General features: G+C 45.5%; 1 protein-coding gene across 5 annotated transcripts in view; it reads left to right on the top strand.

The window, feature by feature from the left end:
* The window catches only part of GRHL1 (grainyhead like transcription factor 1), a 56,972-nt gene that overhangs the window by 22,514 nt on the left and 13,803 nt on the right, over window positions 1-20,655 (top strand). For all 5 annotated transcript variants that reach the window (XM_053201256.1, XM_027077866.2, XM_027077865.2 and 2 more), the window contains one exon: window positions 13,553-13,711. In XM_053201256.1, coding sequence (XP_053057231.1) covers window positions 13,553-13,711 — 159 coding nt within the window. The remainder of the gene's footprint in view (window positions 1-13,552; window positions 13,712-20,655) is intronic.

Genomic DNA, 20,655 nt, shown 5'->3' with positions numbered 1-20,655 from the left:
GCCTCGTTCTTCCCAGATCCCTCTCCTCCCCGCCCTCAGCCCTCCAATTCTTTTTCTTATCTCTTGATGGTCGTTCAGTAGTCTGAGAAACAACACAAACACTAATTGCACACTTGGAAGCTTTTAGTTCCATGTAGTAGGATTTCTTAACCACCTCGTATCATCAGAGTAGTGGGGAGGTCGGACTCTCCGAGGCCGATCCGATGAGTCAGTAGCGGAACTGGATTCTACTTCTGAGTTTATGACTCAGCCTTTGATACCTGCTGGGGCTTCATTAATCAGGCGGGCACACGGAGTAAGTCGAGGAGCTACAAGGCAGAAGTAAGACAGTCAGGGCTTGTTTGGTTTTGTTTGTTTGGTTTTGGTTGGGCAAAAGAATACTGATCTGGATTCAGTGTCTGCTCTGCAGGGCTCAGTAAATGTTCGCGTCGACGCAGACTTTAGCCACGAATTGGATCTTGATTTCTGTTTTTTTTTTTCTAATTTTTTTTAACATTTATTTATTTTTTTTTTTTTGAGACAGAGAGAGACAGAGCATGAACGGGGGAGGGTCAGAGAGAGAGAGGGAGACACAGAATCCGAAGCAGGCTCCAGGCTCTGAGCTGTCGGCACAGAGCCCGACGCGGGGCTCGAACCCACGGACCGTGAGATCAGGACCTGAGCCGAAGTCGGATGCTCAACCGACTGAGCCACCCAGGCGCCCTGGATCTTGATTTCTTAGTTTACACTGTTTCCCACTCCCATTGGCTTCAGTTGACAGAACTTCCTACCAACCTACTGGGAAAATGGTGATTTTATTTTCATGAATCAGTGTTGTTGGATTTAGGGTGAGAATAAACTTTGTTTTTATGGGGCACCTGGGTGTCTCAGTCGTGTGAGCATTCAACTTCGGCTCAGGTCACGATCCCACGGTTCATGGGTTTGAGCCCCACATCGGGCTCTGGGCTGACAGCTCGGAGCCTGGAGCCTGCTTCTGATTCTGTGTCTCCCCACTCACACCTTGTCTCTCTGTGTCTCTAAAAAAAATGAATAAAAATGTTTAAAAGGAAAAACAGGTTTTTAAAAAAAAAAACTTTTTTTTTTTTTTTAAGTTTTTATTTAAGTGATCTCTACACTCAGCATGGGGCTCAAACTCACAACCCCAAGATGAAGAGTCACACACATGCTCTTCTGACTTGAGCCAGCCAAGAGCACCGGGAATAAACTTCGCTTTTGACCTCACGTTGTAATTTCATATGTCAGTAGAGATTTCTGACTAAGAAGAGTTGCTTTTAGGTATGTTTTCGAGTGGCTACCTTGACTGATGTGGAAGAGAGTAAAACTAAAATTTGTCCTGAGTTTTCTACTTTCAATTTAGTAGATCAGTTACGGTCTAGGAATAAAATTACAAACATTATATCCATACTTGACTAAGTTGAATTTTAATACTAGACTGGGTTAAAGTGATAAAAACTCCCAGAGGCAACTGGAACTGTATCCAGGGTGGCCGTGGCTGTCTCTGAGGGGACCACTTCACCAACTAAATCTCGTGACTTAATATGAAGTCAGTAGGAAGTTGGCACGGAGACTTCCCTTTGATTTAAAATACAGGGACCTTTAATTTCACGCCTCGTGATCCAAAAACAACCTGTGCTCACAGCCACTTGGGGGTCACTTTTTCCCTGTTTTTTTTCTTCCCTGGACAGTTTTCCCATTAGATTCTTGTTCAGCTTTCTGTGCATCGTTGTACCGGTGTGCTTTCAAGAGCGCGGGGTTTGGTCCCGGCCTCGTCTCTGCCCTCTCTCTCCCGCGTGCCTTTTATTATCTGTCTTCAGAGCCTGAGCCTCGGCCGCAACCGAACGCTGTCTCTCTTGAGTTAAATGGCATTGAGTGGCCAGACTCTGAAGCGTGTAAGGCTCACGCTAAAGGTAGATGTTTTTAGGGTATATGACAGATCTATAAGTACATTTTTGAAGTAGAAAACATTTTTCAGTTATCAGTTTTTTGATGTGTCTTCCATAGGTAAATTAACCGACTTTTCTTTTTTCTTTTCTTGCTTACGATTACCAGACCGTTGACACGCACTCGAACTGTGCGTCGTAACTGACGGTATAAAATATTGACATAGGTAGTCAGGTTATCCATATGCTGATACTTTTCCAAAAAGTCTGCTGTGTGTAATCTTGTTTGCAAGAGCAAAGCACCATTCTGACTTGAAGGATTTTTTTCGTAATGTGTTCTTTCTTTCTTTTGAGAGGGAAAGAGTCTGTGCACGCGTGAACAAGTGGGAGAGGGGAAGAGAGAGAGAGAAAGAGAGAGAAGGAATCCCAAGGAGGCTTGGCGCTGTCAGAGGACTCTGTTTTCAGGGCTCTGTCTCTTGAACCGCGAGATCATGACCTGAGCCGAAATCAAGAGTCAGACGCTTAACCAACTGAGTCACCCAAGTGCCCCAGGATTTTTTTTAACTTCAGTTATTATCGACCAGTTTATTTCCTTCTAGGAAGTCTGTGCAAGGTAATTAATCTCTTGCTACGGTGTGGAAGAACTGGCTTCTGAAACATGTTGCAGAGGGTTGTCTTTGTTAACTATACATTCATTCGTTCAGCAAATTCTTATACTTTTCTGTGCAAGAACTGTGAGGAAATAAAGAAATGATTGAAGCATAAAGCCTGTCGTCAAAAGAGATTACACCGTCTATGTAATGACACAGGTCATAAGTGAGGTTAGAAAAACTCTGACGATTTCTAGGGCAAAAGAGTACTTTCCGCTAAGGGGAGTGCTCTTGATGTGACTCTTTGAGAGCTTGCACCTGCAGAATATTTTTGCAGTCTATTTGATTGGGCTTTTTTTCTTTTTCCTTATTGTCTTTTCCCCCGCACGGATTAGCTGTTGCGAATTTCAGTGGAAAAGAGGCAGCTAGAATGGTTTAGCCTACAGAGGTGCTTTGACATATCGAGGCCCAGACATTGTGTAGTATAGAAAACGGCATTTGGGACTTGTCTTCTATGACACTTGAATCGAAGAAAATGTAGACCGTACCACACCCATCAGTATAGCATGCAGCTGCGGGTGAAGGGTCACAGATTTGTTTATCAGAAGCAAAATTGTTAGATACCTGCACTTTCCATAATGGAAAGCTGGTCACCGTAGATAAAGTTATCAAGTACAAGAGTGGATAGATGCAATAGAAAATCACCTCATGGCTCATTATGCGGCTTCATCTCGACCCTAGAACTTCTCTCTCTCTCTCTCTCTCTCTCTCTCTCTCTCTCTCTCTCTCTCTCTCTCTTTCCGGCTCTCTCTCTATAGATATAGATGTAGATATATGTCAGTGAGCCTCGAAATATCGTAATCTTTCCCGAATTAATTGAGGGTATGTGTATAGTCGATTTAATTATCCGCTCAACAAATATTTATTTTACGTCCAGAATGGGTAAAAATCTGCTGTCCGCCAAGATGACCTAGGTGTTCAGGTCATCTTGGAGGAGAGTTATGAACATAAATAACCTGTGAACTTGGGCAACGTGTTTCTAACCTCTAAGCCTCCATTTCCTTATCTGTGAAATGGGGTCAGAATAGTACCAATTTCCTGTGTTATTTTGAGGACCAGAGTCTGGTACGTTGTAAGAAGGCAATAGATACAGCTCAACTATCCTAGCAGCACGTGGTTCAATTTGGCTGGAGTTGAGGAGGCTGGGGTCATTTGTTTAGTGAACGTGTGGTTCTTATCGGCCAAGTGCTGCCAGGATGTTCTGGGAACGTAAAGATGAGTCAGATCTGGTCCAGCTCTCAGAAAACTCAAAATTTAGTGGGGGAGATCGCCACCCATGAGTCCATCGACAGAAGAACACAGAAAGCCTAGAGCGTCCCTCAGAATGGGGGGTGGGGGGGGTCAGAGGAGACCGTTGGGGACACTACCACCCACGAAAGGATAGTAGGAACTGGCCAGGCGTTCAGAGCCGGGGATGGCCGACGGCCTTGGGAGGTAGGGGTGCAGAACCAGCTGGATTTTGTGTGTCAAAGGGCCCAACGGTGTTTCGGCCTTCGTGGATGCAACCCGGCACCCCCTCAGTGACAAGGCAGAGCAGCCACAGGTGGATGTCGTGGTGCTGTTTTCAATAAAACTTTATTTACATAAACAGCAGCTGGCTGGCCAGGGTTTGCAGAGAGCTGCGGTTTGCTGAGCCCTGATCTAAATAAACCATTCTCTAAGGTGCTCGAACACTAATTGACCGTTATATCACATCACAGCGCAGTTAGGAGCGAGGAAGGATTAGTTCCCTTTTTGTAATTCAGTATTTCCACTGGACCTTGCCTGAGGTCTGCAGCGGGTGGGGGTGGGGGGTGAGGGGCGTGGGGGCCAGATCCCGAAGGCCCTGACACGCCCCAGCAAGGCCCGGGACTACACCCTGTAGATGAATGTGTCTCAAAACCTTAGGGTCTGTTGGCCAAGTGTACTGGCCAATGCTCAGTTTCTTTGAGATTTCTAATACTGTAGGCTTCTTTAAAATCATAGAAGATCATGTAAGATTTTTTAAAATCATAAGTATGTTGAAAATCACAGAGTACATACCTGCCGCCAGGAAGTGTCCGTGCCAGTGTTTGTGCTTGGGTGTCAGGTTTGGTCCAGATGAAGACCAGATGAGCTCTCGGGGTGCCCTGTGATCAAGCATTTTGCAGCTGTTTGGATAGAGCAGTATTTCTCAAACGAGGATCTGGATATTTGTTTACGGGTTAGGGAACTTTTTTTTCTCTTTTAAAAAGGATACATGTAGGGGCTCCTGGGTGGCTCAGTCGGTCGGTCGAGTGTCCGACTTCGGCCCAGGTCACGATCTCACGGTTCATGAGTTCAAGCCCCACGTCGAGCTCTCTACTATCAGCACAGAACCTGCTTCAGCTCCTCTGTCTGTCTCTCTCTCTTTGCCCTTCCCCCACTTACGCTCTCTCCAAAAGAAGTCAAACATTTGGGGGAAAAAAAGGATACATCTATTATTGACATTGGAGAAATAGCGCAGTAGGCAGTAGAAAACGTGACTGGAAAGGTCCATCAGCATCACCCATAGCATCTTGAATGCTGAGGAATGTAGTTGCTATTATGTAGCCAGTGGTGAGCTATAGAAAAGTTTTTAGTAAGAAATGAGTAAGATTCGTAGTGATAACTGTGCTCGGCGATCGCCTAATGTCACCGAAGCAGTCTCTTGTTTCATTTGGTCACCTGATTGGTAGCCATTTTATTGTCCAGAGGGCTCTCTACTTGGGGTTGGGAGAAAGAAGGGTTAGTTTGTGTAAATTGAGATCAGCTCTTTTTTATTGAGTATTTTGTTTTTGAGGGGCAGTATTGTGTGTATTTTAAGTTCTGTGAGGATTTGACAGTTGCTAAATTACGATTTAGAGGTCCTGTGTAGCTATTTGCAGACCCGTGGTTTTTCTGTCATTACCAGCCTTTAATTCAGTACCGATGTGTAAGAGGCATTGGGAGAAATACAAAAAATGTACTAAACACTGGAAAACATTTTAAAAGTTTGTTTATTTTTGAGAGAGAGAGAGAGGGAGGGAGGGAGGGAGGGAGAGGGAGAGGGGCGGTGAGCAGGGGTCGGGCAGAGAGAGAGAGACAGAGAATCCATCCCAAGCAGGCCCTGTGCTGCCAATGCAGAGCCAAACACGGGGCTCAAACTCACGAACTGTGAGGCTATGATCTGGGCCGAAACCAAGAGTCCCTGCTCAACCGACTGAGCCCCGCAGGCGCCCCAAACGCCGGAAAACATTGGAAAACCGTGGAACAACCTCTGCCATCGAGGGCCTTAGAGCACTTACATTTACAGTGTGGCAGAGTCCCCGAAGTGTTACGTAGAGAGGTGGCACGTTCAGCAGCCCTGTTTGTTCCTCTCTCTGGCCTAGGTGACGAGGGTATAGAGATGTGGCTCTTTGCCCCAGACCGAAGCTCCGAGTCTGGTCTCGGGGGAGAGGAGGCGAGCTTCTTAAGTACAACTTGCTAAGTAGTGAAACGGCTGTCATTCTATTTGGGTCATTAGGGAATGCTTCTTGGAGCAGTTCTGTCGATCGACCTTGGTCTTTATCCATGGGCGATGTCAGTAGAGAATGAGGTATGAGCTGGGGTGGGAGTTGGGAGCTAGATTTTGGACGGCCTTGATTATTTGGGTCCCTTCCGTCAGAGGGAAGTGAACCACTGACGGTGATGATAATTTATCTAGCCTCTTTCACTTTCTGGGCCATCGAGGTGATGTTACATGGACGAGTTCCCGTGACCCCTCATGTAATGAGCCTAACACTGTGTTACATTGTTTTAGTTTAAAAATCAGATCTCTTGGGGGCGCCTGGGTGGCTCAGTCGGTTAAGTGTCCGACTTCGGCTCGGGTCGTGATCTCACGGTTCATGGGTTCGAGCCCCGCATCAGGCTCTGCTGACAGCCCGGAGCCTGGAGCCTGTTCCAGATTCTGTGTCTCCCTTTCTCTCTGTGCCCCTCCCCTGCTCGTGCTCTGTCTCTCTCTCCAAAACAAATATTTTAAAAATTTGTTTTAAAAAGTAATAAAAATCAGACCTCTTAAAAAGAAAACTTTATCCCAGCTGTTATGAGGGTGGTTCATGTCTTAGCAAATCTAAAGGTTTACTTTTTTGTTCCACTCATTGAATAAACTAAATTATAAAATTAAAAGAAAATCATTTTCACCATTCTAGCAGCAATGTTATAAAAATATGCAAAATTCTACCCAGACCTCATTTAAAAAAATTTTTTTTAATGTTTATTTATTTTTGAGAGAGGGAGAGACAGAGTATGAGTGGGGGAGGGGCAGAGACAGAGAGGGGGAGACACAGAATCCAAAGCAGGCTCCAGGCTCCGAGCTGTCAGCACAGAGTCTGACGTGGGGCTCGAACCCACGAACTGAGATCATGGCTTGAGCCAGAGTGGGACGCTCAACTATCTGAGCCATCCAGGCGCCCCTACCCAAATCTCTTAGTGGGGAAAAAAATTAAGACTATATTATTTTGATGTCAGGTTCTTGTACACGAATAATAATAGAGAATGAGTATTAGAGTTGTGGTAAATTTTTTAAAACGAACAGGCTTTTTGTTCATGAAAAATATCCTAATATAGTGTACTTAAGTCGGCCAGTTTCATTATTTGGCTTCTGATTCAATACTTACAATTTTTGTAACTTTGGACTGATAAATTTCAAGTGCTTTGTTAACACTTTCTGTGAAATTATATTTCTGTAGTTTCTCCCCACACATTCACTTGTGAAAGCTCACAGATCTGAGTGCTCTCTTCAGACGGGACGGTCAGCATGTTTTACCAGCATTGTGCCTTGGTTTATTGTGTTAATGAAGCCCCCAAAGTGAGTTGGGGGTTTATAAAATATGTTCTCTGTTGCCCTCGCTTCACTGGCTGGGAAATGAACCTCTGAGGGCAGCCTGTGTTTTGAGCTTACTATGTCCGAGTGTCTCTGTCCCCCTCCCTTCTTCCCTTTTGAGAAGTAACAGCGGGGACAGCGGCCCCCAGCTCTGGGAACAATAGTGCGCGGCTGCCACAAGCTTCCTGGAAAAAGCATCAGAAATTAGTTCAAGATCTGATTTCTTGTTGGTTCTGCACTTGCAAGCATTTGGAATTAAAAAATCAGTACAAGTTAAGCCTTTGATAATATCAGTCTTTTCAATCAATTTTCAATCAATTTCAATCAATTTTCAGCTGAGGTTTGAAAACAAAATTTAATCTTCTGAAAAGTTTTAAGTGCGGGAATTCTCAGCCAAGAATGAGGAACTACATTAGAAAAACGGGCTGGACGTTTGAAAAGGAATCTTGCAGAGCATCTTCAACTTGTTTAGCAGTTTATTCTGTGGTTGGTTGTTTTTTTTCCTCTCTCTCCTAGCGATTTTGGTTGGGAGCACTGGATGCTCGTCTTCAAAGATTTATGTTTCATTTGTTTGAATAAAATCAGACTTTTCCTCAAAATCAGTGACAAGGAAGTGTGAACAGAGAAGAGGTTATCACATGCATGTATTCCATGGAGGAGGTGAACCTGTAATAATTCTCTTTCTTTGAACCTCTTTCCCACCCTCTGGGGAAGATATTGGCAGCTTTTCTGTGATCACGTCTTAGGAAGTATTTTTCTCTGCACAGTGACAATGGCCTGAACATTCGTTTTATCCAGATTTGGGTGACTTGGCCTGTTGTCCTGCTTATTCGGGGTGTCGCCCATTAGGTAGAACCCATCCCGGTGTTAGCGCTGCAAGGAGCAGACTGTAGCCACCTTGTTGCCCCCCCTCCCCCCGGACCTGGACGCGAGCTCTGCCTTTCGTTTCTACACTTGGCCTCCGACCTGCTTTGGGTGCTGCTGATTAAAGATTTGTCACCTTCCTAAATAAGATTCCCTAGAAACAACTTCTCCCTTAAAATTACCCTAGTCCCTTCTGTGGGTGTGGGTTGTACTGATAAAATGTGTGGTTCATGGGAAGAGTGAGACGTCAGCGGGAGCTCCTTCTTAGGAAGTCACTTGTATAGAAAGTGGAAATACTGAATTACAAAAAGGGAACTAATCCTTCCTCGCTCCTAACTACGCTGTGATGTGATATAATGGTCAATTAGTGTTCGAGCACCTTAGAGAATGGTTTATTTAGATCAGGGCTCAGCAAACTGCAGCTCTCTGCAAACCCTGGCCAGCCAGCTGCTGTTTATGTAAATAAAGTTTTATTGAAAACAGCACCACGACATCCACCTGTGGCTGCTCTGCCTTGTTACTGAGGGGTTGCCGGGTTGCATCCACGAAGGCCGAAACACCGTTGGGCCCTTTGACACACAAAATCCAGCCGCCTCCTGGTTTACACCGACAGGCGACAGCTGTCTTATGTGGCTGCGTTGTATGCCGCCTTAGCCCCATTTATTCACTGCTCCCTCTGCATCGTCCTTCTTTGGTTAAAAACATGTGCTGCTCACCAGGCACCAAGAAACAGGGCTGGCCCAGCATTGTCTCTGTCTCCAGGGCTTGGCAGCTCGGTGGGGGTGACCCACAGGTCACCCGAACGCACGGTTCACCCGCACACATCAGCCCCTGCGAAAATCTCACGTCACGTGAGGAATAAACAGAAGTATTGTTTGAAATATTTTTTTAACTGTATTTCTTTATTTTGAGAGAGAGAGAGAGAGAGAGTGAGAGCGCGAGTCAGGGAGGGGCACACAGAGGAGGTGGGTCTCGAGAGAGAGAGAGAATCCCAAGCGGGCTCCACGCTGTCAGCACCCAGCCAGACGTGGGGCTCGAACGCACCAACCATGAGATCATGACCTGAGCCGAAATCAAGAGTCAGACACTTAACCCACTGAGCCAGCCAGGCACCCCAAATTTGACAGAGTTTTAATAGGTTTTTTGTCTGGTCACTATTTCATGAACTGTGGGTTTCTGACGATTTGTATGACCTTACTGAATAGTAAGTTTGAGCAGATGCTTTAATCTTTATCCTTCCATTGGTTGAATGAATATTATTATTCGATAGGGTTATACCTCTGTAAAAAAAAAAAAATTCAATCAAAAAGAAAGCTTGAGGGGATACTATAAATACATGTAGGAATATCTGAACTCTTCAAAGAAAGGAAACCATATGTTGGGGCTTGTTTTAATCACCTCAGTTTTGGAGTCAGAGGAGGCCTTTGGTGGATCAAAGCAGTAAGTATACAGAAGATTAATCACCTGACGGCCGTGGCTTTTATCCTGACTGATTGCTGGAATTACTTGGGGAGCACCTGAAGAAGGCCTTGTGTCTGGAACCCACCCCAGGCCAATGACAGCACAACCTCTAGATGTGGCTTTACTGTCTCCAGGAAGGGCTGACGTCCTCCGGGTGATTCTGATTGAGTCAGGGACCTGAAGCATCCAAGTTCCCAGGCAGTGCTGATGTTCCTGGCGCCATGCTTTATGAACCTCCGCTTTATAAGATTCTTAATTCCGTACAAGTAGTTCATATAATTACTCGAAGTGGCAACTTTACACGGTACTTTTAAAATTACATGATTGGTAAAAAAAATTGATAAATGTATTACACAAAATTACTGTCCCTAATAAATACATAGTAGAGAAAAAAGCATTCACAATCTTTTAACGTAAGTGTAATCCTAGGACTCAAGAGAACTGATCTAGACACGGGGCACCTGGGTGGCTCAGTCGGTTAAGCGTCCGACTCGATTTGCGCTCGGGTCCTGACCTCGCCGTTCAGGAGTTGGAGCCCTGCCTCCAGCTCTGTGCTGACCGCGCCGTGCCTGCTTGGGATTCTCCTCTCTCCCTCCCTCTCTGCCCCTCCCCTGCTCTCTTTCTCTCTCTCTCTCTCTTTCAAAATAAATAAACTTTAAAAGGAAAAAAAAGTGATCCAAACGTCATCTAATACAACCTGCATTTGACAGGTAAGGACCTCGCCCATGGTCACGGCACTAATCAGCGTTGGAGCTGAAACTCCAGTGTTTTCGTTTTCAGACCAAAGGCTTTCCCTTCCCGTTGACCACGTTATCCCTTGCTAGAGCACACACACAAGACATCTTTGCACTCTTGCCAGTTTTCAGTCGAGGCTTACACATAGCAGATGCGTCCCCTTCAGTGGTGGCAGCGTGGACCCGGGACTGCCCTGCCGGTTCTTGCCGTGAAACAAGAGGCTTCAAGGAGCACCGCCCCCGTTTCTTGAAGGTCTTCGGCCCTTCGTCCTTCTCGTACCTCATGTCCCTGGCCTGGAATGCTTACGCTGCCCATCTTGTTCGCTGTTTACGGCCGTGTTTACGTATTTCTGTAGACGAGGTGGTGGTTTTTAACGTTGAGTTAGGAATGCTGTGAGCTTTTCTTTGTTGCGTTTAGAAATACCGCCAAGTTTGGAAAGAACTGATTTTCAACATAGAAGAATGTGCATAAGAGAGCAGTTGCCAGTAATCCTCAGTAAAAGGGTAATGTCCCTCTGAAGGCTCCGTGTTCAAGCTGATCCTAGGATTTGGTTCCTGCTTAGTTTTGCTTCGAATAGAAACTTGACACTGGGAAGCAAGGGGAGGTTAGGTTTTAGGTTGGATTACTGTGAAATCCTCTTGTAAATGGAATATCACTTTGGGTCAGAGCCTTCCTGGAATTGTTGAGGGTTAAGTGTAACTTTCCCAGGCTGCTGTTTTTGAGTCATAAATGGAGCCATGTGGCCTCGTATGACAGAGAAATTTAGATTTTCCATTTGGTTATAAAATGAAAAAATAACGGCGATTCGGTTGCCTGATGGGCTCAGATGTTCACAGGGACTACTGTCTTTCTGTCTGTCTTTTTGTCTGCCTTCCTATTTTGTCTTTCCATAGTCTGTCTCCTTAACTCAGATTTATACATCGTACGTGAAGTGTTTTTTAACAGCATACAATTGGCCATTGAACAATGACACAGATTTGAACTGCACGGGCCCACTTACATGTCAGTTTTTTCCGATAAATATATGGGAAACGTTTTTTTTTTTTTAATTTGCAACAATTTGAAAAAACTTGCAGATGAACTGCATAGCCTAGAAATAACTGAAAAAATTAAGAGAAAGGTACTGTAAGGCTCTAGCATATGAGTACATAGACAAAATATGCGTTAATTGACTATGTTATTGGGAAGGCTTCTGGTCAACAGTAGGCTCTTATGTAGTTAAGTCTGGGGGGAGTCAGAAGTTGCACGTGGATTTTCAACTGTTGGTAGTCGGGGGCAGTTGGTACCCCTAACCCCTGCGTTGTCCAAGGGTCAGCAGTACAGGAAAAGAGACCAAGTCAAAGCACAAGGTTTCCGTAATGGATTTGAAGTTCCTATGTACCGCTTTTGGCCCGTATATCTAGATTGCAGTGTTTTTCAAAATGAAAGCATTTTGTTTATTTACTGAAAATGAGTTAAGTGGGAAGTAAAATGGTAGCAGGCTAGGAAAGGCAACCCTAGGCCGGGCACTGTGCTCCTACGTATCGAGGAAGCTGCCGTGTAGAGAGCAAGGGGCTTGCCTGCTGCGTCTTGGCGCTGCGTGTAAAAATGGCAGACCGTTCCAGGTAGTGAAGAAAAGCCAAGTGATTCGGGTACAAAGTTGACTTGGGAAAGCGAGGTCACAAGGTGTAAAGGGGGGAGCCCCGGATATGAATTCCAGCCCTTTGCTTTCTACCCTGGGGACAGTTTAAAAAAAAAAAAAAAAAAACTCTCTGAGCCTCACCTGGAAAAGAAGGATTAACTGTCGCTCAGGGTTGTGAAATGAGAGCGTGTGTATAAAGTGAGTGCCCCGTGCAGGTCTGGAAGCGTTAGGTGCTCACCGCTGTGGGCTTCACGACACGGGTGGGGGGTGAGTGGCGGCCGTCTCTGGAGGTGTCACCGGAGCCCACGTGCCTGCAGAGGTGGAGGGAGACACAGGGAGGAGCTGTGGAGGTGGCTCGGACTGGGACAGAGGGACACAGGAGGAGGAGGGAGAAGGACAGAGATGTGAGGCAGGAATGGACGTTCGAGGTGTGTTTTGGGGACGGTAAATAGCCTGGTCTGAGGGACACAATGAGAGACGACTTTTCAGTCTGTTAATGTGGACAAGTTCTCAGTCTTTTTCGGGCGTTTTGGTCTTTTCCTTCTTGAAAATAACGTATAGACTAGAACAAGAATAAAACTCCTGTTTCGGCATTTGCAAACCTTCTAGAGAGCGGTGAGATCTTCATCATTACAGTTACAATCTTTTTCTCCTTACCCTTCCCACCCCCTTCTCTTTTATCTGCATTCTCAGAGCACCCCCCCCCCCCCCACTCTTCTGGCTTAAACTTCTCCCTGTCCGGGTCTCGGTTCAGCCAGTGGCACCCTGCGCTGTTGTGGTAGATCTGTTTGTGGTGTTAGGGCTGGGAGTTGTTGGCCCCTGGACTGGAAGGAGTCCAGCCTAAGGGTCTCGGGTCTTTGAAAGGCGCCGATTTTTAAAACTGTAATTCCAGTAATATCCACTGTGTGGTGCTCACGCACCAGATACAAATTCTAAAACTGGATGGTTGAAAGGGAGCTCGAATGCATCGTGACCGCGTATGAGAGGTTAAAACCCGTATCACACACAAAAAGAGGGAAATGGAGCATGTTCTTTCGGTGTACCAAGATTCACTTGAGTCTCTCCTAAGCAACAACCTCCAGTGCCGCTTTAATAGTGTGATTCACTGATCTCATAAATTCCCAAATATTAGGACATGCATAGGGAACTACAGGCCATCAGAGGTGGTGTAGACACGACACGGGCAGGTTCTCAGTTGGTACTGAGCTCCAGACCAGCTGCCTAGAGAACGTGGGCTATTGGTCATATTTAAAAATGACATCAAGAAAGACGTCCAGCCTCTTCCACAGTATGATGCTAAGCAAAGCTGCTGTCTGTTTTTTTCCCTTAAGGTCTGCCATTCCTCTGACCAAAAGTAGCTTTGAAATAGACCCTTTATTTTAAAAAGTTTCTTTTAAGTGAGCAGCTGAGCTCTCATTTAGAACATATTTAAGTGATTTCAGTGATGTTAGTATTTTTACAAGCTCTGCTAAGGTTGACTGTTGGTGCCCGTTACTTACAATGCCGTTTTTTCCCTCTGCAGGTTTTCATCTCTGTCAACTGCTTAAGCACAGATTTCTCTTCTCAGAAAGGCGTGAAGGGGTTGCCTCTTAACATCCAAATTGACACCTATAGTTATAACAACCGTAGCAACAAGCCTGTGCACCGGGCGTACTGCCAGATAAAAGTCTTCTGTGACAAGGTAAGATTGTCAGATTGGGTAGGGACCCTTAGAATGAAGCGTGTGAGTTTTACTCTTTCTCCCAGAAGATGACCAAGGTCCTCGTAATATTTAAGGCTGACGTAAACGTATTGCTAACAATACTAAGTAGCCTATTTTAAATGAGAAAGTATTGTGGTAGCCATGCAAAGACACATTATATCGGGGAGGGAAAAAAAAAAATCTCATTTTAACTGAAACACTAGAAGGTCCAGTGAGTACGTTTCGTTGGGCGTGTCGGTAGAGTCAGGCGGTGCGCGTAGGAGCCATGAGCTCGGTCGTAGGCGGCGCCCAGCTTACTAGACTTATAGACAGCGGCTGCCGTGCTGGAGTTCTTGAACTTGGTGTCTGTGGACTCCGTGCGGATAACCGGAAAGGGCTGTTCTTTAACTGGCTCACCCCCACTCCCGGCCCTTTGGTAAGTCGCCGGCCAGCGGGCTGAAGCAGGAGAAAGTGAGATTCAGGTTCTTCTGCACAGCAGCAAGGAGGCAAAAAGAGAAAGTATAGGCCCAAATGATCTCGGCATCATTTCTTTTCTCTGGAGAGGAAACGATCACTTTTGTCAGGTGCGGAGCCGCGGGCTGGGCTGGATGAGATCCAGGGAGCCGCGGGGAGGCCCGCTGGGCGTTGAAGATTGCAGACCGCGCTCTGCTCGGGACCTGCGTGTTGGCCATAGAGAAGTGAGCGCTCCGTTGAACTAAGACTGAAGACGGCTGTAACTTTTCCCTCTCAGAAAATCATGGGCCGCATTCTTTGCCATCCCCTCTTTTTAGCCTGTAAACCAACCAACCGACCCTCTTTATTGTTAAGATTCTTAAAAGGCGGGCCCCTGGGTGGCTCGGTCAGTTGAGCGTCCGACTCTTGATTTGGCTCAGGACATGATCCCAGAGTTGTGGGCGCCAAGAGTCGGACACTTAACCAGCTGAGCCACCCAGGCGCCCCCAGCACACATTGGTGATTTCACGGTTCTATAGGCCAGAAGTCGGACACAGATCTCGCCAGGCACAAATCGAGCTGTTAGAAGGTTGTATCTCTTTCTGGAGTCTCTACGGGAGAATCTGTTTCCTTGTCTTTCTGTCTTCTAGAGGCACCCGCATTCCTTGGCTGGTGGTCCCTTCCCCCTTCGAAGCCGGGAGACTCACATCACATCCCTCTGACACTGCTTCCGTCGTTGCATCTCCTTGTCTGGTTCTTCTGTTTTTAAGGACCCTGTGATTATATTGGGCTGACACAGACCATCTCGGACACTCACCCTTCTCTCAGCGTCAGCTGATTAGCAACCTAATGTCTCCTTTGCTGTGCAAGCTGACATATTCATAGGTTCTGAGGATTTGGGTGTTTACATCTTTGAGAAGCTGTTAGTCTGCCCCCCACAGGACTTCCATGTATGCTCCGTTTTACAAATGACGAGTCACATCAAGTGTGGAGCCGGGATTTCTGACCCCAAGGCACATTTCTTTCCTTCATACTGCATTCCTTTTATCAGGCAAAAGAAAACCTAAAGAGGTGTCCAAAGCCTACAAACTATAAGCCCCATTTTTTTATTATTTGATTCAACAGACTTAAAACTATTCTAGTTGTTTCCCAAGCGCTTACTCTGTTTCTGATGTATCATTCTGGGACCGTACAGTTTGTGGACTTATCCTGGTCCATGGATCACCCTTAGAATATCTGTATTAGACCATGTCAGCATGAGTTAGAATGAACTGGAGTTTTCCGTGTCAGATGGCAAAAATACAAGCAGTTTCTCAGAGAAGGAACTGTATCGATTCATGATCTTAAACGAATTTGGGTTTGTTTTGTTTTGTTTTTGTTTTGTTTTTTCTTTCCAAGATTTTATTTAAATTCAAGTCAGAGGCACCTGGGTGGCCCAGTCGGTTAAGTGTCCGACTGGATCTCACCTCAGGTCTTGATCTCACAGTCATGAGTTCAAGCCCCACATTGGGCTCTGCACTGGGTGTGAAGTCTACTTGAAAAAAAAAATGAAACTCAAGTTAGTTAACATCTAGTGTAGTATTGGTCTCAGGAGTAGAATTTAGTGATTCTGCTCATCACAGCAAGTGGCCTCCTTAACGCCCATCACCCATCTAGCTCATCCCCCAACCCTCTTCTCTCCAGCAGCCCTCAGTTTGTTCTCTATGGTTAGGAGCCTCTTATGGTTTGCCTCTCTCTCTTTTAAGTTTACTTACTTATTTTGAGAGAGAGAAAGTGAGCAGGGGAAGGGCAGAGAGAGAGAGAGAGAGAGAGAGAGAATCTGAAGCAGGCTCCATGCTGTCAGTGCGGAGCCCAACGTGGGACTCTGTCCCACCAGTCATGAGATTGTGACCTGAGCTGAAATCAAGGGCTGGATGCTTAACCAGCTGAGCCACCAAGGCACCTTGTCCCTCTCTGTTTTTCTTTTCTTTTCTTTTTCCTTCCCTTCCCCTATGTTCATCTGTTTTGTTTCCTAAATTCCACGATTTACTTTGCTTAGCATAATACACTCTAGTTCTATCCATGTCGTTGGAAATGGCAGGATTTCATTCTTTTTGAAAAATTTTTTTTTTACATTTATTTGTTTTTGAGAGAGTGAGACAAAGTGAGAGTGGGGGAGGGGCAGAGAGAGAGGGAGACACAGGATCGGAAGCAGGCTCCAGGCTCTGAGCCGTCAGCACTGAGCCCGACGCGGGGCTCAAACCCACAGACCGTGAGATCATGACCTGGGCCGAAGTCAGACACTCAACCGACTGAGCCACCCAGGCGCCCCGACAGATTTCATTCTTTTTGATGGCTGAGTGATATTCCAGTGTCTGTGTGTGTGTGTGTGTGTGTGTGTGTGTGTGTGCGCGCACGCGTGCGCACGCACCTGCTACATTTTCCATTCATCAGTCGATGGACATTTGAACTCATTCCATAGTTTGGCTGTTGATAATGCTGTTATAAATATCGGGGTGCATGTGCCCCTTTAAATCTGTATTTCTGTATCCTGTGGGTGAATACCTACTAGTGCAATTGCTGGGTCATAGGATAGTTCTGTCTTTAACTTTCTGAGGAACCTCCACACCGTTTTCCAGAGTGGCTGCACCAGTTTGCGTTCCCACCAACAGTGTAAGAGGGTTCCCCTTCCTCCGCATCCTTGCCAACTTCTGTTGTTTCCTGAATTGTTAACTTCAGGCATTCTGACGGGTGTGAGGTGGTATCTCATTGTGGGTTTGATTTGTATATCTCTAATGATGTGTGATATCGAGCATTTTGTCATGTGTCTGTTAGCCATGTGTATGTCTTCTTTGGAAAAATATCTTCATGTCTTCTGCCCATTTCTTAAGTGGATGATTTACTTGGGGGATGTTGAGTTTGAGAAGTTCTTTATAGATTTTGGATACTAGCCCTTTATCAGAGGTGTCATTTGCAAATATCTTCTCCCATTCCATAGGTTGCTAAATTTTTAGTTTTGTGGATTATTTCCTTTGATGGGCAGGTTTTCCTTTCTTTCTTTATTCTTCCTTTCTTTCTTTTCTTCTTTCTCTTTCTTTCTTTCTTTCTTTCTTTCTTTCTTTCTTTCTTTCTTTCTTTCTTTCTTTCTTTTTTGAGAGAGCGTGAGCAGGGGAGAGGGGCAGAGGGAGAGAGAGAGAATTTTAAGCAGGCTCTAAGCTAAGCGTGAAGGGGCTCAATCTCACAAACTGTGAGATCGTGACCTGAGCCAAAATCAAGAGTTGGATGCTTAAATGACTCAGCTGCTCAGGCGCCCCTACAAAGATATCTTGTTAATCAGTGGGTGTACAAAGATTAGAAACCGTTTGCTGTGTACATGTGTGCCGATGTACAACTTTTCTTCAGAGTTGCAACGTTGAGTGTGGTTTGGGACAACACATGATTTCATCTTCTGGAGTTGCTGCTTGCCGACTCACCGGTTCATTTGGATCACGTGGGGTAGGAGCATATTATCCAAGGTCTTGGATAGCATGGCCACTGTGTAGGCCAGTCACTGTTTTCTTTTTTTCCCATTACTTGTGCGTAAGCTCCGTACCATTTGGGTAAAAGGAGATCACACAAAGCTGTAGTTAGAAAGTAGGCGTCTGTACCTAGCAGTGCTTTGTGTGGCCTGCCTGAATGCCCGGATACCTTCAGCCTTCCTGCATATGCTGTCTTTGTAAGGCCCCTAAAATGACCAATGTTTCCCTTTTGCTGGAGCAGAGGTCTCCGCGGGGATGAAAATTGTTGGTCTCCTTTCCCCTTTGCCTCCCTCATGGCACATAGCAGTGGTAGGAAGTGTCATTTAATTGCGAGGTATCTAAGGGACGTGGCAGGTGATTTACACACGGCTTTCATCCCCAGATTCTACCTCAGAGCTCAGGGTTGCTATAAAATCCTGCACGGGAAGAAAATACGCATTGCTGTGTGTTCATTTTTGAAGTCCTTGAATCTTTCAACCACATGAAACTCCTCTATGACCTCACACCTTGATTCTTGTGTATCTTGTTGTAACTGCTGTTGCCCCTTGCGGTCGTAATTGCTTCTGCTGTTTTTTCTTTTGCATGTTTTATTTATTTTTGAGAGAGCACAAACAGGGAGGGTCAGAGAGAGGAGGGGAGAGAGGATCCAAAGCAGGCTTCGAGCGGACAGCAGAGAGCCCAGTGTGGGGCTCAAACTCATGAACCGTGAGATCATGACCTGAGCTAGAGTCAGACCCTCAACTGACTGAGCCACCCAGGCACCCACTTGTGCTGTTCTGCATTGTCTCGTGCTGCCTCTTCTCCGTGGAATATCCCACCTGCCTCCTTGATTCCCGCCTTTCTAAGATTTTACTCACCTATTATTTGGTGCCTGTGAATTCATTTTTCTCTGCTGGTTCTTAAAACTCTCACATTCTATGAATCTGGTCTACATCTGCAGTAAGAAACAGGAAATAAGACCTCTTTTCGTATCCTGCAGAGGTACTTGCATTGGTTTTCTCTCCTAAGAAGAAGGTTTTCTTAGTACTTTATTATGAATTGCTCAACTGGTTTGATGAATGGGATTTTCTCTTATTTCAGAAGCAGCAGTGATTTAGCAGCTTTTCAGACAAAACAGGAACAGGAATTGGATCTCTGACCCTTGAAAATTTGGCAGCTCCTCTTTCTACAAGCTTGTGTGTGTGTGTGTGTGTGTGTGTGTGTGTGTGTGTGTGTGTGTATCTGTAGTTTATCCGTATAGAGAAAAACATCATTGACATTTATTTCCTACAGATAGTTTTCTTCATCAGAGTGATACCCACCGTAGCTGTAACCAGGAACAGATGTCATACATCAACTTTTTAGGTCATGGCTGGAGGTGATTGCCCAAGATCAGTCTCTTCAGTTGTTGTGTGAGAGAGTGAAACAGCGTGAACTTAAATGGTTTTCTGTAATGCCATAGGACTTCCTTTAACATTTCTTGCAGAGTCTGTGATGAACCTTCCAGCTTTCGTATGTATGAGAAGTGTTTCACCTCTGGTTTTTATTTTTTGAGAGAGACAGAGGGCATGAGTGAGCTAGGGGCAGAGAGAGAGAATCCCACGCAGGCTCCACACTGTCAGCGCAAAGCCTGAAGTGGGGCTTGAGCTCACAAATTGTGAGTCTGTGACCTGAACTGAAGTCAGGTGCTTAACCAACTGAGCCATGCGGGCGCCCCTCACCTCTGATCTTGAAAGCTCCTTTTGCTGGGTATAAAATTCTGGTTGCCTGCTTTTTCCTTCAGTGCTTGAAAGACATGACTCTGTTGTTGTCAGGCTTACATTTCTAATGAGAAATCTGCTCTCATCGGTATCTTTGTTCAATGTGTCTATTTTTCTGTGACCCTTTTTAGATTTTTCTCTTCTTACTGGTTTTGAACAATTTGATGTGTTTCTTTACATTTCTTGTACTTCGAGTTTGTTGAGCTTCTTGGATCTGTGTGTTTATAGTCTTCATCCTATTTGAAAAAATTTCCAGCCATTGTTTCTTCAGATATGTTTGTTCTTGTGTCCTTCTTTGAGAATGCCAGTTGCACATGTACGTGTACGGCTGCTTAAAGTCCCACAGCTCACTCGTGCTCTTTTCATTTTCTAGAATGCCTTTCTGTCTCTGATTCGTTTTGGATAGTTTCTGTGCTAATGTCCTAAGTAAAGTTCATCACTCTTTGCCTTTGCCTTGTCTGACCTGCTCCCAATCCCATCCAGTGTGTTTTTCATCTCAAGATGTTGTAGTTACCGTCTCTGGAAGATCAGTTTGGATCTGTTTTAGATCTTTCATATCTCAATATGTTGTTTTTTCACTGACTTTTTGGACATATGGAATGCAGTTATAGTAACCATGTTAATGTCCTTGCCCGAATTCTGTGTCCATTTTGGGTGCTTTCAGTGGTTTGCTGTCCTCCTCAGATGGTCACGTTTCCCTGCTTCTTTATGTGCCTGGCCATCTCACTGGACACTAGACGTTGTGAGTTTTATCTTGTCAGGTGCTGCATGGTTTTGTAATCCTCTGAATCTTCTCAAGCTTTGTCCTGAGAGCAGGTAAAGTTACTTGGAAACATTTTGATCCCCTGCAGGTCTCACCATTACGATTTGAGAGGTGGGTCAGAAACAGTGCTCACTGTCAGCTAATTATTTGCTGACTGTTCTACCCACTACCCTGTGAATTTTAAGTTTCTCCAGTCTGACTGGTGGGAACAGGCACTATTTTCAGTGAGTTTCGGGCACTGTTTTCTCGTCTTTACTGAGGGCTTTCCTTCCACCCTTGGGTAACTTTCATAATTATACCCGTTTATCTCAGTACTCTGCTGACTACTTGAGGGGACCCTCCACAGATCTCTGGGGTCCTTCCTGGGGTAACTCTTTCCCCTTTGCTACTTTGTCCTGCTTCCTTGATCTGTCTGGATTTTCAACTCTGTCTCGAGCCAGGGAACCTAGACAGGGCTCACCTGTGGGACGCCCCTCCCTGTGCTGCAGCCTG

Source organism: Acinonyx jubatus, chromosome A3 (genome assembly GCF_027475565.1).
Source record: "Acinonyx jubatus isolate Ajub_Pintada_27869175 chromosome A3, VMU_Ajub_asm_v1.0, whole genome shotgun sequence".
In the NCBI taxonomy this organism is placed as follows: Eukaryota; Metazoa; Chordata; class Mammalia; order Carnivora; family Felidae; genus Acinonyx; species Acinonyx jubatus.
Note: the sequence above shows the minus strand (reverse complement) of the source record. Positions and strands in the feature narration are given on the sequence as shown.